This window comes from Echinops telfairi, unplaced genomic scaffold (assembly GCF_000313985.2).
Source record: "Echinops telfairi isolate 266 unplaced genomic scaffold, ASM31398v2 ScPeMD7_7424;HRSCAF=8462, whole genome shotgun sequence".
NCBI lineage: Eukaryota > Metazoa > Chordata > Mammalia > Afrosoricida > Tenrecidae > Echinops > Echinops telfairi.
The window spans coordinates 262771-281789 of NW_022111324.1; the positions used below are offsets into that span (position 1 = coordinate 262771).

The window sequence follows — 19019 nt, forward strand, 5'->3', positions numbered from 1 at the left end:
CCCCTAAGCCAGGATGAAATGGAGCTCTGTGCTTTGCAGCCCCCTGGATCATCCCAGCGCCCTCTGGGGTCAGCATCACCCACTTTGCGAAGCATTGATCTAATCTCTCCTTAACTTCTGTTTAGATTGTGCCAGTTGTCCCAAAGATATCTTTCTGGTTAGCAAAAGAACCCAGTTCAGAATCATGCATTAGGATTGGAAGTTTTTTGTTGTTAATATTTTTGAATTGAAATTAAACGTTTATCCTATGCAAACATATTTGCTTTATTTTAACAAAACAAGGCAGATCCACCAGAAATGCCGAAAGACTTTTGGAAATATTAACTTAAAACAAATTTGCTCTTTCTTCAATTACCCTGGTGGTGTAATTGATTATGTCATGGGCTCCCAACTACAAGGTCAGTAGTTTGAACCCACCAGCCACTCCACAGGATGAGGCTGCCAGCTCCCTTAGAGATTTCCCACTGACAAGCAGTTCTGCTCCACCTTGTAGGGTTGCTATGAGCCGGAACTGTCTCGTGCAGTGGGTATCACCAGTTTACCATTCAGTAACATCTTCCTGCTCCTTTTGGTGTGTCTTTCTTGGAGCTTCTTTTCAGACTGAATATACGATTGTGAGGAAAGGATATTGACTTTTTAACCATAGCCTTGCCACGGTATTACATGTTTATATGAGCAGGAACCAAGTAAGGCACAAACTTTGTGGGAGAAAATCTGACAGTAGATCAGTGACCCGTAGCTTTGATATCAGATGATGACACAGGCATACTCTGTATTTTGAGCTATTTTTCCTTTAGATAATGTTAATAGATGATCTCTTCATACTTAATATATAGATAGGCTCTAATGCATTACACCTTTGCTTTGAAGTTGTATTGCAATGCTGCTCTGTTTACTTATGGGTCTTGCCTCTCTCTCTTAGCAGGTTACTACTCAAGGATGATACTTCTTAATTTGTGTTTTATTTTGCCCCAGGAGGAGTTGGATTTGTCCTCTAGTTCCCAGATGTCTCCCCTTTCCTTATATGGTGAAAGCTCTACTAGACCCCCCTCAGCAGAGCTACTGAAGGAAGATAAGCCCATCCTTAGTCCTAGGAACAAAGCAGGTATTTTCCCATCACTTCATTTAGGTTGTTATTACTTTTTAAAGATTGGGTTTAGATTCTATTTCTTAAAAGAAAACATTGGATTAAGCTTTATGTGTATTAAAATGCTTAAAAATTAGTGGATGTATTATTCCTCTTATTATCTATCTTTCAATGGAAGATTCAGGATGTAGAGCAGTGCTTCTCAACCTTCCTAATGCCATGACCCCTTAATACAGTTCCTCATGTTGTGGTGACCCCCAGCCATACAATTATTTACCTTGGTACTTCATAATTGTAATTTTGCTACTGTTATGAATCGAGTGACCTCTGTGAAAGGGTTCTTTGATGCCCAAAGGGGTCGTGACCCACAGGTTGAGAACCACTGATGTAGAGGAATGGGAAGCAGCAATCATTTTTGATTGTCTCTGTATTGATAAGTGAAAGATACTTTAAAATTGATTTAGGTTCTCTCATCTTCAGAAGAGATTCTAACATTTCAGTTAAAGATATTGCCTATAAAGGCTACTTAACTCTGACATTTGCTACTACATTCATTTCCAGACTTTACTCGGTAATGTTAGCAATTTTGCCAGTTCAGGTGTCCGTTTGCCAAGGTTTCATGCTTCGTCATAGAGAAAGGCTTCAGAATCAAGGCTTTTCTCTAGTCCAGAAGGATGTAGAGTGTAAGTTCAAGTATCAGCTCATTGGGCAAGATAATGTGTAGGGAGGGTGGGGGTGGTGGAGATAATGTATAGAGAAAAGTGTGTAATAGAATTTGCTTTCTAGGATTTGCCTAATTACTGTCAGGTTGATTTGTGATCTGTTTGGTTTTTCTCTAGAAAATGGACTGACTCAAAAGAAAAAAATTCAGACAAATTCAAAACCTTCAATTCAGCCCAAGCCTTTATTGCTTCCAGCAACACCTAAGACTCCAACCAATTCCAGCGTTCCAGCAAAAGCCATCATTATTCAGGCACTACCAACCCTTATGCCCTTGGCGAAGCAGCAGCCTATTATCAGCATACAACCTGCGCCTACTAAAGGTGCCCGAGTGGGATTTGGGGTGGTGCATAATTTAATTGGAGGGCAGGGTGGCCTCCTATAATTTTTAAAATTCCCGTTATAATTTATGAGCGTGTGCTATTGTCCTTGGCTCCGAGGCTTTGGTCGAGATGGCTGCTCTGTGGTTTCTGTGCTAACACGGAGTCCCTGGGTGGTAGTAACTGAAAGGCTGGAGATTCAAGTTCCCCTACAGGCATCTTGGAAGAACTGCCTGGTGATCTACTTCTCAGAAATGAGCTACTGAAAACCCTACGGAGCTTGGTTCTCCTGGACACCATGTGGGACTGCCATGAGTTAAGAGTTGACCTGACAACTTGTTGGTCCTAGTAAAGGAGATAACTATCTAGATCAGTTTAATCGGATATGGAAATCCGTGTCTCTGAGACTTTTGGTTTCAGATAACCACTTCTAATGAAGAAGAAAAGCTAGGAAACTTTCTTGGTGTCATTTTATTATGAAATTTTTGTGACTATGAACTTTTTATTTTTAAAGAGATTAATCTTTAAAATAATATGGTCTGTTTTAGATCTACGACATGTGTTTTGGCAATAGAATGAATCTCTGATAAGACCATATTGTTTGGTTAACAGGATATTGAACTTGGGCATTAGGAGGAGACCTGGGCCCTATGGACCCAAACCCACATTCAACCCATTACCACTGAACTGATTCCAACTCATAATGACCATGTAGGACAGGGTAGAACTGCTTCTTAGGGTTTCTGAGACTGTACACCTTTATAGGAGCAGATAGACTTGTCTTTTTCCTGTTGAGCCACTGATAGGTTCTGTAACTGACTTTGCAGTTACCGCCCAGTGCTTATCCTGTAGCACTACCTGGGCTCCTTTGGGACCTACGAAGGTTCCCTGATGGTGTTGTTAGATAAGGGTTGAACTGCAAACTTCAGGGTTGGAATTTCAAGCCCACCATCTGTGGCATGAGACTGCCTGCTCCTGTAAGGATTTTCAGCCTTTTGTATGGTCCCTATGAGTTAGAATCAACATGATGGTAGTGAGAAGGAGACCTGTACTGTGCCTTGAACTAGCTAAGAAGCTGTGTGTTTCTATATTTTATCCTCCAAATGGGCTCACAGGCCTGTAATTCTACAAGAGGTGTAGGTCCATGTTGAAAGATCAAGTGTGTGATTTAGTACTATTGAGATATCGAAAACCTTTGGTTATAGAGATCTTACAGATAGTAGTATTCACCCCAGTATATGTAGACATGGTACAAGAAACCTTGTGCAGAATTCTTTTCTCTGTATTTTGCTTAATGCCAGATCAGACTAGGTGTTAATAGAGTATGAGTGGTAAGTACATACCTGTGTTAGGCTTTGGTTTTCTAGGGAAGCCAAACTAGCAAAACCAAAATTATGTAAAGAATTTCATATCAAAAAGTGGCTCACTCAGTTATGGAAGCAGTTTAGTTCTCTCTGGTTCAAATCTTTGGGTCTGATGTTAAACTGAAAGCTTTTCCTGAGTTAAATTACTGATGAACCAAGAAGCAGGAAGATGAACAGGCTGACAGAGGCAGAGGTGGATGGATCTATGATCATTAAGTCAGGAATGTGGTTGCAAATTCAAATGTGTTCAAGGTCAGCAGGTATTATGGCAGGCTGCGGATAGCTCCCAGTGTTCGTAGGCAGTATGGCAGGTTGATAAGCCAGATGCAAGATCTAAACCAGCCAGAAGGGAGAAGCCTTCCTATAGAGCATGCCTAAATAGGTGTAGGCTATGCCTCCAGTGAAACTTCCTTTCAGTTGTATTAGGGCTGTGACATGATTAAGGGGTAGAACTCTCTATCTTAAGCACTGGAAGTACTTACTTATCAATCCCAGGAAATTTGGAAGGCAGCTTCTTGGCCAGTTGACTAAAAGATCCATATCTGTGCCCATTCCAAAGAAAGATGACCCAACACAATGTTAGAGAACAGTATCACTGATACCACATGCAAGTAAAATTTTGCTGAAGATCATCCAACAATGGTTGCAGCAGTACATTGTCAGGGAGCTGCCAGGCTCCTTGCCAGGCTGGATTGAGAAAAGGTTCTGGAACAAGGGCTCCATTGCTGGTCAGATGGATCTTGGCTGAAAGAAGAGACTACCAGAAAGATGTTTACTGGTGTTATATTGACAGTGCCAACTACAAACTAATGGATAGCCCTGAGAAGAATGGGCATCTCCAAACACTACAGTGCAGAACTGGATCAAGAGGCAGTGTGTGAACAGAACAAGGACATACTGCATGGATTAAAACTAGGAAAGGTGTGCGTCAGAGTTGCGCTCTCTCACCATACTTATTCCATCGGTATGCTGAGCAAATCAGAGAACCTGGGTTAAATGAAGAGGAATGGGGCATCAGGATTGGAGGAAGGCTTATAACACAACACTTTGCTTGCTGAAAGTGAGGAAGGCTTAAAACACTTGCTGAGGAAGAACAAGAATCACAGGCTTCAGTATGACTTCCAAATTAATGTAAAGAAAACAAAAATCCTCACAACTGGACCAGTAGGTAACTTCATGATCAATGGAGAAAAGATTGAACTTGTCAAGGGTTTCACCTTGGTTGGATCCATAATCAAGCTCATGGAGGCAGCAGTCAAGAGATCAAAGGTTGCATTGCATTGGGTAAATTTGCAGAAGACCCCCTCAGTGTGTTCAAAAACAAGGAGGTTGCTTTGAGGACTAGCGTGTGCCCTACCCAAAACATTGTAACTTCAATAACCTCATATGCATTCAGAAGTTGGACATTGAATAAGGAAGACCAAAGAATCACTGCCCTTGGACTATGGTGCCCGTGAAGAATATTAAGTTCCACGGACTACTACAAGGACAAACAAATGTCTTGGGGAAAGTATGGCCAGAGTGCTTCCTAGAGGCAAGGATGATGAGGCTTCATCGTTCATACTTTACACATGTTGTCAGAGGCTATTGTTCCTAGAAGAGGACATCATGCTTGGTGAAGTAAAGGGGCAGCACAAAAGAGGAGGACCTTCAACAAGGTTGATTGACACAGTGACTGCAGCAGTGGGCTCAGGAACAATTGTGAGGATGGCACAGGACCGGGCGGGCGGTGTTTTGTTCTGTTGTGCATAGGGTTGCTATGGGTCAGAACTGACTTGATGGCATCTAACAACAACTCTCCACCCTAATCTTCCCCAAACTGCCACAGTAGGTCCCATCAGGGAGTTGACATTATGTTCTATTGAATCACGGGGGAAGCCTCAACTGCCCAAACCCCTGAGGATCCTGGCCTAACCAAGCTGATGCAAACCCTCGTGATCACAATACTAACTTGCGCTGGCCTCTGTGGCCATATTTACAGCTGTGGATAGTTAGATGATTTCTTTGGAGCATGGTTTTAATGAAGGCAAGGCCAAAAATTTGATTTCCAGGTGCTTGTTACCTTTGGTCTGTTCCAAGGTCATATGACATTGATCCAAAGAAGAGCTAGGTGAGAGGATGGATGATTTTTCCTGATGGGTGGAATGAGAAGGTGGTGGGAAATACTGATTGGATGATATGATTCAACTGTGAGTAATTGTTAACAAGGTTAATTGTGATTGGCATCCTACTGGGTATAAAATGAGCCATCTCAGGAGTAGGGGGTGGGATCTCACTATCACCAACCAAAAGAGCCAGTAGTGGAAGCATTTTTGGGGGGTGGTGGGGGTTACTGAGAATTTGCCTGTGTACCTCCTTGATCCAAGAGGCAGCATTGACACCAGAGGAGCAGCAGAGCAGAACCAACTCCTACTATAAATTCTTCATCCCAACCACCTTTACTTGCATGACAGAGAGTGGTGGACTTCCCAGCCCACACAGTAAGTGAAGTTGAGCGCTCTGGGACATAAGACTGGCTTGCGGAGCGGGATACCTATGGGCGTTTATTTGTGTTGACCCACACAGCTGGAGCTGAGTGCTTTCAGGTTGAGGCTGTGGCAGAGTGACATGCCCTTTGGGCATTTATTGGTAGCCCTAAAGAACATTGGAACATTGCCATAGCAGGGCAGAGGCTAGCCTAACTCAGAAGAGATTTAGGGTGACTTCCACATTTCTGTCTTAGACTTTTGGGTGGATCATGGTGGAAATCATTGAATTGGGGGAGAGTGGTAAAATAACTTGCCCCAGGTCGTTCTGCTACTATGAAGTAGAGCCAGAGCTCCAGCCCAGGTGGTGTGGCTCAGAGGCAACATAATGAATCACTGTGGTTTACAGTCTTCCATGGTTGCCCTTTACTGTTATGTAGATTTGCTCTCACTTTGAAATGATTACATTAACTCCTACTCACAATAAATTCTTCACCACTACCACCTCTTCTTGCACGTGCAGCTTTTAAGTCATTGAAAAGGTTTGGAGCCTTTTCTTGCACTGAAGTAAAAGGTAAATAAGAACCATATGCATCTGTTCTGACTTAACGTACAAATTCTTAAAGACACAATCCCTTGTAACCCAGGGACTACTTGTATTCTGACTGGGAATTCCCAGAACATTTCACCCTTATAAGGCCGAATTACTTTCTGCTTGCCTTCTGTTGTTGTTACCTGTGTTTTCAGTACTGCGCAGTATTTTGAATAAAAAGAAAATAAAATTAGCCAACTGTGGGTGCCTTTGTCCTGAGAGGGGTCTCTGTGTTGGGTTGAAACCAGGTTCTTTAGATTCATGCCGTTTTAGAGGCTTCCACCAGATGGCAGCATGTGATAAAAGTGGGATAGCAGTTCCCACTACATCCCTGAGGCAGAGAATCTAGGTGGGCTCTATTGTGTGCTCCGTTCTCTTATGGAGTCCCTACATAAACCAGGACGCGGTCATTTGAACAGAACAAGGATGTACTGCATGGCTTAAAATTGGGAAAGGTGTATGCGTCAAGGACTTTTACTTTTCACATATTTATTCAATTTGTATGATGAGCAAATGGCTATATATAAAGAACATGACATCAGGATTGTGATACCCAGGTGACACAACCTTGCTTGCTGAAAATGAAGAGGACTTGAAGCTCTTACTGATGAAGATTAAAAAACTACAGCCTTCAGTCTGGATTATACCTCATACAGAGAAAACAAAACAGAGAAAACAAAATCCTCACAACTGGAGCAGTAAGCAACCTTATGATAAATGGAGCAAAGATCGAAGTTATCAAGAATTTCATTTTACTTGGATCCAGAGTCAGTGCCCATGGAAACAGCAGTTAGAGGTCAAATGATGTATTGCATCGGTCAAACCTGCTGCAAAAGACCTCTTTAGAGTGCTAAAAAGCAAAAATGTCACTTTGAGGACTAAGGTGTATCTGACCTAATCCATGATATTTTCAATTGCACCATTTGCATGCAAAAGCTGGGTAATGAACAAGGAAGACCAAAGAAGAATTGGTACATTTGAATTACGGTGTTGGTGGAGAATAATGAAAACACCCTGGACTGCCAAGAGAAAGAATAAATCAGTCGTGGAAGACGTACAGCTAGAATATTCTTTAGAAAGGAAGATGAAAGACTTCATCTAATTTAACTTTGGACTTGTTTTCAGAGCATCATGCTTGGTAGAAGGTCGGCAGAAAAGAGAAAGCCCCTTAACAAAATAGATGGACACCATGGCAGAAACAGTGGGCTTCACTGTGCCAACGGCTCGGCCAACATTGTGTTCTCTGCAAATTGAGAGCACAGAAGAACAATTGCTTATTGCTTCTAAAAAATGTTGAGATGTTTGCTGTAAGACTTTACAGTCTAATTGGGGAGTTAATAGGTTTTCATCATTAAAAGACAGTCACTAGGGGGGAGCGGGGAGGGAGGGGAAAAATGAGGACCTAATGTCGGGGGTTTAAATGGAGAGAAAATGTTTTGAGAAACGATGTACAAATGCGCTTTACACAATTGATGTGTGTATGGATTGGGATAACAGTTGTATGAGCCCCTAATAAAATGTTAAAAAAAACCCCAAAAAACAGTCACTAAAAACTTTGTAATGAAATAATACATGTAATAAATGCCATTATGGAAGCCACCAGGGCTCCTAACCTTCTAGCTCTTTACTGTGTGCTGACACTGTTGTAAATACTTACGTGCATTTTCTTACTTAAACTGTAACATCAAGGAGAGATGTTTTTATTATCTTCCTTTACATTAAAGAAAACTAAGTCATTCAGTTTTACCACCTTACATCAAGTAAGCATTCAGTACACGTTTGCTACAGGGGTTGAAATCTTTGAGGAAAGCTGCAAAATGAGGCTTGGCGCTCCAGACCTGTGAGTAATAATACCCAGGCAGGGTATCCAGCATTGAAGCCAGCCGCGTTCCATTATGGAGGATTTGCATGTCGTGTCAGAGAGGATTTTGAACATGCTGACATGGATAAATAGACTTTTGGTGTGTTCTTTTAACTGTGTCCACACTAGAACAGTAGTAACAATGTTCAGCTGTTAACAATTTAGACCCCTGAACTGTCTTCTTACACTGCAGGCTCGTAGTCTGGTCAATGTTTAGTAGGACACAGGAGCGATTTTGGTTTTTTTACTCGAAGCCATGCAATAGACATTTACTTGTTTTCTCCCATTGTGTTTTACAACCAAACATGCCTAAAATACTTAGAGGGCCCTCGATAGAGCTGCTGGTTCGTTTCAGGATCGTTGGGCCTGCTGCGCATTACAGAAAGGAACCAAAGACAGCAGTCATCTTGTGGTGACTCGAGCCACATTTGGTACACAGACTTTGCGTTGGTATCCCTCCGTCCCCGCCTCCTTCGATGCAGTTCTTTCAGCGAGGAGATGGTGATAACTAGGCAGGGGACAGCACACACTTGTATTATTCTCAATTAGCTCTAAGAAATATTACAAAGATTTCCATGTTACCTACCAGTGCTTCACATATACATCTGTAACTGAAAGTAGAATCCTTTCTTTGAAATGGTTTAAGAGTAAATAAGTATAATTAAAATCTAACACTTGGTCATGAGCTATTTTATGTATTTTTCACTTGCCTGTCTGGCCTAAGCAGTTTTATATCCGCTTATGAATCACTTCTGTGTTTTATGTTTTTCTTTCTTTTTTTTTTTGTCAGTAGTGGAATGATTCACCCTTTTTACTTGCAAAGGGTGAACAGAAAGCTGTATTTCTCTAGGACATTTATAAAGAGTTATCTTCACCTTGAGAAGAAACTGAATAAGAATAAATGTCCTTATGTTTTTATTTCATAAAAGAAGTTAGTTCGTTTAAATGGAGAGAAAATGTTTTGAGAAACGATGTACAAATGCGCTTTACACAATTGATGTATGTATGGATTGGGATAACAGTTGTATGAGCCCCTAATAATGTTTAAAAAAAAAAAAAGAAGTTAGTTCAGGGAGAAATGACAAGATAAAAATTTAGTGATTGTACCTAAATACGTTGTATAGATTATAAATCCAAAATTATTTTTATATTTTTCTTATTAATCTGCTGTAAAATGGTATTAATTTAAATCCTGCTACTGTAGTATGATTTTTGAGGCCATCTGAAACAGAATTGTTTTTGTAAAAGTGATTTTTTTCTTGTAGACAATGTTCTTAACAATTGTGTTCTGAAGCAACAAAATTTTGATTTTTAGTGTTTGATCTTTTGAAATACTGAACTGAGTTTTATGTGGTTCACATTAAACTTTCTGAAAGTATAATGCTGTTGTTATTCCTACAGAAGAATTATACATTTTATATGGGTTTTTAGTTGCTCGTTACTGTTGTACCTGTATTTTGCAATGTAGGCCTCAAGCACCTGTGGAAATTAGGCCAGGCTTTCGGCACCTTATATACTTGGCTAGATCTGAAAGGAAACACTCAGCAGGCAAGGAAAAATTTTAATAGATGAGTGCTACGAATTATATTAGCCTTCCCTAGTACAGCGATACTAACTCTCCTCAGATCAGTGTAATTCTAAAGTCATAATATGAAGACTAAGAAAAGATTTAGTGGGTCATTTGTTGGTGGAGGGAGAGCTTGTGTTTGCTATAGAGTATTCTAAATGATACACCTATATGTTTATTGAACTTATTAACTAAAAATTCATTTAAAATTGTTTTAAATTCATTCATAAAAATTCATTTAAAATTGTTTATTTTTGGTACCGTTCCTTGTTCCTGAGTTTCTGATAATCTATTTTTGGTCTTGTATATTTAGAAACCTATTCATTTAAAATACATGATCCTCTGTATTTAGTATAAAAGGTTGTTTTTTTTAAAAAAAGGTTTGTTTTTTATAATATGAAAAAATCCATTTAGCACTAATAAACTTTAGCAGTTAATACTTGGAGAAAGGCACCTCTCACTTAGCAAATTTGATATATGTATAGTTGAGAAAAAGGAATGTGGAAGTGATAAGATCAAATGGAATGTTAAAGTAATTGATTACTTTAACACACACACAATGTGGGATGCTATTGATCGTGTTTTATTTTTTAAATCGTCTTATTAGGGGCTCATACAACTCCTATCACAATCCATACACACATCAATTGTGTAAAGCACATTCGTACATTCATTGCCCATTGATCATGTTTTAGTTGGTGGTTCAGATCCCTCAATGTGACCCTTCTTCTGCCTGCAGAAGATGCCCAACTATTGAACTGCTTTCCCTGCCACAGGGATGTACGCCTGCTGATTCATTTTCTGTCTGTCTCTGCTGCAGGCCAGACCCTTCTCCTCTCTCCGCCTCCTGTGGTACAGCTCCAGGCACCTGGAGTCTTGCCCTCTCCTCAGCCAGTCCTTGCCATCCCCAGAGGATCCACACAGCTACCTAATCACATGGTGAATGTGGTACCAGCCCCTGTGACAACCACCCCGGTGAATGGAAAACTCTCCATGACCAAGCCAGCCCTACAGAGCACCGTGAGGAGTGTGGGTTCAGATGTAAGTTTTGAAAGTTAGTGCTCTTTTGTTGTCTGATTAAAAAAACACACCAATTTTTTTCTTTTCATTACTTTGTTTCATTAAAAAGTTTGTTATATCACATTAGATTAAAAAAAGTGTGCTGACATTGCATATCCAGTCTTCGTTGGAAAATTAGGGAAAGGCTTATTATGTTAGCATCTAAATGAGAAGGTTTTAAAATGTCCATAATGTTTTACCCAAAAGTGCAATATGCATGCCACCCTCTACTTTATTCATTCTTTAAAATGCTCTCATCAAGCTCCTCCTACCCTTCCCCCTGCCCTTTCCCAATTGTTCATTAATATTTTACAGGATTCTTTCATGTTTTCTGATTGAAATACTTTTGGCAGCTCCTTAGAGAAGAGTCTGTAGACCTACTTTCTAGGCAGAGTTTCTATTTAGCATACTCCTTTGCTTTGAAGAGTACCCACCACTGCATAAGAATGATCTGCTGCTTGTAGGAATTCTTTCTAGTAATGATTGATGATTTGATACTTTTCTATCTTTGCAGACCTTCAGCTATCCCAGCATGTTGTAGGGGCTTCTTGTCATTTATAAGTCACAGAGCATTCCTGAGTTCTGTCACTCTCCCCAAACCAGTGACTGCACTTGCAAGTTAACTCTTACTCTCTTCAAAATGATTAAAACATCTATGATGTGCACTGAGCAATAATTGAATATCATGGCCCTAACGTGTAAAGAAAGTTAAAGTCAAGTAATCAGGATAATTGTGGATCCTCTGAAATGTTGATCGGGAAAGCAAAACCCTGTGTCTTCCTTTAAAACAAGAGTGAATAACACCACTGGTTACCTCACTGGTCCCTATCTCTCCTTTTGGTGTTGCAGAGTATCTAAGAAATCCTGTGAGTTCTGCAGTTGCTCTATCAGACTACTGCCCGGTGTGTCTAATATAAACCTTTGACCCACACATCAGTTGTGAGATTGTTCTATAAACACAACTAAGTAATCTCAAAAGTATTGTAAAGTAGTTATAAAAGGAATATTATCTCATGAAAGCAGAATATACAAGTCTTAGAATAAGAATCCCATAATTTCTTTAAAAAAATCATTTTTGGGGGGGCTTGTACAACTCATCACAATCCACACATACATCCATTGCGTCAAACACTTTTGTACATTTGTTTCCCTCATCATTCTCATAACATTTGCTTTCTACTTGAGCCCTTGGTATCAGTTCCTTATTTTTCCCTTCCCTCTCCTTCCTCCCCATGAACCCTTGATAATTTATAAATTATTATTATTTTGTCATTTTATACCATCTGACGTCTCCCTTCACCCACTTCTCTGCTGTCTGTTCCCCAGGGAGGAGGCTATATGTAGATCCTTGCAATTTGTTCCCCCTTTCTCCCTCACCTTCCCTCCACCCTCCTGAGAATCCCATAATTTCTATAGCTATTGAAAACGGTGTATGCCATGACATGGAGGAGGAAATTGAATGCATTATGAGAAGAGAGGCCATGGAGAGCCTTGATTGCTGTGAATTTGAGGAATAGAAACGGTAAGACAGTGCTTCTGGCTTGTTAGTGTGTACCTGGGAGTTGATTCCAATTCTAGGAATCTTATCGGACCGGGTAGAACTTGCCTCACAGGGTTTGTAAGGTGTCCTAGACTCTAATCTTTATAGGAGCAGATCACAGGATCTTTTCTCTCTCTCAGCTGGTGAGTTTGAACCATCAGTCTTTGGTTAGCAGCCTTTGGTTGCCAACAGGGATCCTCACTGATGGCGTAGTAAGTAGTAGTATGTCTTCGTAAGTACTAGTATGTGGTATGTGTTTTCATTGCAAATGAAATGATAGTGATGCTGACATTTCCTCTCAAATTCTTCACTGGAGTTTGCAGGGTTTGCATAGGGTAGAGAAAACATGTTTGGTAAAATGTTATAAATCATTGAAACTAGATATTCAATATATTCTTTCTCCTTTGGGGTACATGGGAAAATTTCCAGAACAGGTAAAAGAATAATATAAAAATCCAAAAATACTCTGATATTTTTCAATTAAAAGGTTATACAACTAATAAAAGAGAAAACGAATATGCTTTTCCCAAGAGACAGAAACACTGAGGATCACTGAAAAAAGATTTTTTTTAAATGATCCTCAAGAATGTTAAAATATGTTTTAAAGCAGGCGTTCTCAAACTACGGCCTGCGGGCCACATGCGGCCCACCCACCGAGGATATTTATCCAGGCCGCCGGGTGTTTTTGCCCCATTTTGTTTTTTACTTCAAAATAAGATATGTGCAGTGTACATAGGAATTTTTTTTTTCAAAGTGCATAAGAATTTGTTCATAGTTTTTTTAAAACTATAGTCCGGCCCTCCAATGGGTCTGAGGAACAGTGAACTGGCCCCCTGTTTAAAAAGTTTGAGAACCCCTGCTTTAAAGTATGAATCTGAGATCTTTTCTAATATCCCAATATGAAACCAGCAATAGGAACTATTCAGAGTTGTTTTTATATAATAAATACTTAAAGTACTCTTTTAAAAAAATCATTTTATTGGGAGCTCTTACAGCTCTTTATCACAATCCATACAGCCATTGATTGTGTCAAGCACATTTGTGCATTTGTTGCCACCATCATTTTCAAAACATTTTCTTTCTACTTGAACCCTTGATATCAACTCATTTTTTTCTCTCCCTCCCCCACCCTTCCTCCCTCATGAACCCTTGATAAGTTATAAATTATTTTTTTTCATGTCCTACACTGACTGCTGTCTCCCTTCACCCACTTTTCTGTTGTTCATCCCCCTGGGGTGGGTGTTATATGTCTATCATTGTGATTGGTTCCCCCTTTCCATCCACACCTTCCCCCTACCTTCCTGGTATCACTACTCTCATGATTGGTTCTGAGGGGCTTATCTGCCCTGGATTCCCTAGGTTGTGAGCTCTTATCTGTACCAGTGTACATGCTCTGGTTAGCTGGATTTGTAAGGTAGAATTGGGATCATGATAGTGGGGGCTAGGAAGCGTTAAAGAACTAGAGAAAAGTTGAATGTTTCACCGGTGCTATATTGCATCCTGATAGCTCATCTCCCCGCGACCCTTCTGTAAGGGGATATGCAAGTGTCTGTACATGGGCTTTGTGTCTCCACTCTGTCCTCCCCCTCATTTTCACCAATATGATTTTTTGTTCTGGGTCTTTGATGCCTGATACCTGATCCCATTGACACCTCATGATCATACAGGCTGATATGTTTCTTCCATGTGGACTTTGTTGCTTCTGAGCTAGATGGTTGCTTGTTTATCTTCAAGCCTTTAAGACCCTGGACTCTATATATCTTTTGATAGCTGGGCACCATCAGCTTTCTTCACCACATTTGCTTATGCAGCATTTTGTCTTTAGTAATCGTGTCAGGGAAGGTGAGTATCATAGAATGCCGGGTTATTAGAACAGAGTGTTCTTGCATTGAGGGAGTACTTGAGTAGAGGCCCAATATCTGTTTCCTACTTTAATACTTAACATATAAATATATGTACATAGATCTGTTTCCCTATCGTTATATATAAATATATTTACATACGTACATGCCTGTGTTTATACCTCTAAATGTCCTTTGCCTCCTAGTTCTTTCCTCTATTTCCTTTTATTTTCCTCTTGTCCCACTATCATGTTAACCTTCATTTGGCTTTCAATATTTCTTTTTAAGAAGTGTTTTAGACATGTATCAAAAGCTAAAGACCAATTGGAACTTTTTAAAAAATGTAGCGTCAACAGTATGGTGTTGTTGTCAAAAGATGAGCATAATGATATGCTACATAGAAGTAATAGACTTATAATATTTAGATCATGGGAAAATCCAGAGGAACAAAGCTAGAATAGGGAGAAAAATCAACAACCCATGGCAGAGGAAGAGAAATTATTTCAGGGCTGGGGCAGTGTTGTAAGCTGGAGCATAGAGAACTGAAAGGAGGCTGGGAGCAATCTTCTAGGAAATGAAGGTTATCATATGGAACACAGGAAGAATTGTTATAGATTGGTCCAGAGGAGTTATCTGGAACAAGTGCATGTAAGATATAGAAAGGCCCTTTTCAGACCTAAGAATCTGTAATATTCTCCCTTATGTTTAAAAACCAAAGGTGTCCATCTTTCCTCTGCTAGACTTAACGAGGACATCTTAATGTTGGCAACTGCCATTATATGTATCTGACCAACTTTGCACTCTAAAACTCCAAACCCAGTGCCATTGAGTCGATTCCAAGTCCTGGCTACCTTGTGTAGGTGTCCAAGGATGTAAATCTGTATGGGAGCAGAAAGCCGCATCTTTCTCCTGCTGAAAGATTGGTGAGTTTGAAGCACCAAACTTGCAGTTAATAGTCCAATGCTTGCCTGATAGCCCCACCAGGGTTCCGGGCCCCTTTGTACTTAAACACATTTTATGTTGGTTTGATCATCAGACATCCTTTATTAGTTCCTTGGTGTTAAAGACCATGTCTCATCTGGTTTTCTGCTCTTACTGGTACTCTGTGAATTTGTTGAGTAATTTACTGATGATATCTCAGTCACCACTGAGGAACAGCACGTGTGAGATGAGAAAATATAGAATCAACACATGTTAACTTTTATGTTTAGTACTATTTGTTGGCTAGACTTAGGAATTTTCAAAATGTGGAATAGACAGTATTATAAAAGAAAAACTCTAGTCTGTGTGTTTAATTCAAGACCTAAAAACAATTAGAATAATTTACTAGTCAACCTGCCTTGAGGGTCATGTGTGTATTTTTACTTGGCACACTAGGAAGTCAGCCAAACCTGTTAAGTATGATTTTTCGGATTGAGATTTTGACTACATCTTTGTTTCAAGTTAAGCATCCGTCTGCCCTATCAGCTGGCCAAGTCACTTAGGAACCAAAAGCAAATCTGTTCCAGAAGGCGCTGCAGAAGAGAACTTTGATCTGCCCACAAAGTCTCCTGTGTTAGTACTTGGTTGACCTCCACAGTGCATGTGTTTGTTAGACTCAAGTCCTGTTAAATTAGGATAAATTTGAATCGGTATAAATTCCTAACTCAAAAGGGTCAAAAAGAAAGGAATTTTAAAAATGAACTTATTTTACTTTTAAAGTGTAATGGAAAAGTAATAATTCAAAAAAGGGGGGGAAGAAAGCAACCCCCCCAAAAAAAGGTGTATCAGTGTTTTGTGACTTTTGGAATGTTGATATAGCTTCTTCTTTCCTACCCTTTTTAGTTCTTTTTTTTGGCTAGTTTCACTCGCTAGAGGCCTGCTCCTGCCATAAGTAACGTTTTTAGCATACCATATTCTGTAAACTGCATTAAGTGCCACATTTTCTGTTATGAAACAGTTCACCTGGTTCAAATTATAATCTTACTTTCCTTGCCTTTTGCTGGTACATCTATTCTGTTTGAGCCTTAACTCTTAGAAACCTCACCTTAACTTTTCAAGAAATAAGGTTTGCTGTTAGCCCTGGTTGTGATGTGGGAGGGGATGGGGGGAAAACAGGCAATCTTTCAGTGAGAAATTCTGCTAGTAAATGGCAGTTTCTTGGTAACTGGCCATCTTGGCTCTTCAACTTTGGCTCCTTAGGAAAGCATGGTCATTTTCTTTTTTTGGGTAAACTCACCTTTTGTGAATTAAGTGAAGGTTTACTGAGCTGACCATCAGTTTGACATTCAACGATTCATACACACTTTGCTTCAGCGCATTCATGGTGGTTTCTCCAGTGTGCCAGCACGTCTCTTCTTCCCCGCATTTTCTGTTTCCGTCCTTCCTCGCCTAACCCTCAGAACCTTGTCTTTGCCTAAACGCTGCCCTTTTGATCTTAAAGGGTTGATTATTCTAACACTGGGATAACCTGCAAGGTTACTACTGGCCATTGTCTTGGGACTCCCATTCTGTATGTGATAAATAAGCCTGGTCTCTTTTATGATTTTGAGTTCTTTTACACACTTTTCTCCCACTCTATCCAGGATATTACTTTTTTTTTTTTTTTTTAAAGATAAGAAAGCCAGTCTTTTAATTTCAGAAAGCTGTGCTATAAGTTTCTACCAAGTGCCAGTGGCCACCTGCCATGCTCACACCAGGTTACCTGTGTAGCCCACAAACAGTCTGGCCATCAGCAGACCAGGCCAGCACTTCATCCTTTCTCTGCTTTACTCATTCTGTCATATTGTGTGATAAGCTACTTAATGCCCCCTCCTAAAGACAGATGGTGCCTGGCTACCATGGCCAAATGCTCTGGAAAGACTTACACGAGGAGGTTCTGGATAGAGTGAGAGAAAACTGGAACAAAACCAGATTTACTGATCTGATAGAGACAATGGCCCATAGATGCTCTCAGGTCTGTAAGTAAATTTACTGTCGTGGCTCAATTTTCAGCCAAATGTTAGGCCTCCAGGTAGACAATAATGCCAGGGAGGTACACATTCTTTCAAATAATAAACATACAAAATCAACAGGGCAGCATTTGCCAAGAGATGAAGCTCAGAAGGCAAGAACAGAAAGAATGACTAGAGAAAAGGTAAACAGACCAAGAGTGCTGTCATGGCGTGGGATTCACAATCAGAGCCACAAAACAAAATGTGTGTGAATTGGTGAATGGACGTGCAGTTTGTTCTGTAAATGTTCATACATCTCTCTCTCTCATACACATACCCACCCAAGTCCTAATCTCCAGAATCTGTGAGTATCTTACTTTATGTGGCAAAAGGGACACTGCAGATGTGATTAAGTTAAGGATTTTGAGAAGGAGAGATTATTTAGCATTATCAAGGTGGGCCTCATGTAATCACATTCCTTATAATAGGATCAGGAAATGTAATGATGTAAGCAAGAGGTCTGAATGATGTCAGGATGGAGACATAAATCAAGGAATGCAGATGCCTCCGAAAAGCTGGAAAAGATAATCATTCCTTCTGGAATCTGGTAGCAGATACAGCCCTCCTGATACTTTGATTTTAGACTTCTGGCCTCGGCCTCTGTAAGAGAATACGTTTTCTCATTATAAACTGTAAGCTACTGAACTTGTGGTAATTTGTTACAGCAGTAGTAGGTAACATACACCCTGTTGTTTTATTTTCTTCACAGTAGTGATCAGTGGAAGAAATCCCAATTACTTCTTGGCTTTCTAAAAAGTCATTGCCAGAGATTTAATTGAAAAAATGTGTTTAACTCTGGGACTAGTCTTCATCCTGCTGACCAGGACCTCGGTCCCTATGTCACCAACCCCCCTCCTGCCTACAGCAGCCATTGCTCATTTGCAAAGGATCTGACATTAGCATGCTTCTGTCATGTGAGGCGACTGCCATAATTTTAACGAAATTGTTTGTGAACATCGTGCATGCATTGTTTCTATTGAACCTGCAAGTTACTAAGATTTAGAATTACACTTATATTTAATGACAAACAAAACAAAGAAAAATGTGTTTGCTCTTAGAGTATCTTTCTAAATTCTTCATATCCTAATTTGAACAACCCATGAGCAGGTTGCAGTGCTTGGGAAAGTTCCAGTGGCTTAGCCGTTCTACAGTGACTGCTCTGGAAGGGCCATAGTTGCCTTTTCTTCTGAGTTCTGTTAACTGAAGAATTTATTGTCAGATACTGACATAATTAGGCCTTGAAGTATCATATTTGCCAACTCCACTAAGGCTATTTTTAAAATCAGAAGATCAGTTTTATGGATATAAAGAATAGATTTTCATATACTTGAAATGGCTTTTCTGTTCTTTTTTCTTTTTAAAAAAAATCAATTTATTGGGGCTCATACAATTCATCACAATACATAGATCAATTGTGTAAAGCACATCCATACATTTGTTGCCCTCATTATTCCCAAAATTCGCTTTCCTCTTGGGTTCCCAGAATCAGCTCATTTTCCTTTTGGCTTTTCTTTTCTATTCTTTTTTTTCCATGAGATTTTTTTGTACCTATCTAGGAAATAGTTTTTTGTTATTGTGAAATCCGCTATCTGTGCTCTAGCAGGGTTTTAATTTATCAGTGGATTCTAGAT

The 19019-nt window shown here is 39.8% G+C and overlaps 1 protein-coding gene and 1 non-coding gene across 7 annotated transcripts in view; one reads left to right on the forward strand and one right to left on the reverse strand.

The window, feature by feature from the left end:
* Positions 1 to 19019, forward strand: part of ATF6 (activating transcription factor 6) — a 223077-nt gene that overhangs the window by 23682 nt on the left and 180376 nt on the right. For 5 of the 6 annotated variants that reach the window (XM_045297893.1, XM_045297895.1, XM_045297890.1 and 2 more), the window contains 3 exons: positions 976 to 1105; positions 1927 to 2130; positions 10797 to 11017. In XM_045297893.1, coding sequence (XP_045153828.1) covers positions 976 to 1105; positions 1927 to 2130; positions 10797 to 11017 — 555 coding nt within the window. The remainder of the gene's footprint in view (positions 1 to 975; positions 1106 to 1926; positions 2131 to 10796; positions 11018 to 19019) is intronic. The other variant, XM_045297891.1, reaches the window with a different exon arrangement.
* Positions 9191 to 9317, reverse strand: LOC115872481. The gene has a single exon (XR_004047879.1). It is a non-coding gene; the product is annotated as a small Cajal body-specific RNA 24 (non-coding RNA).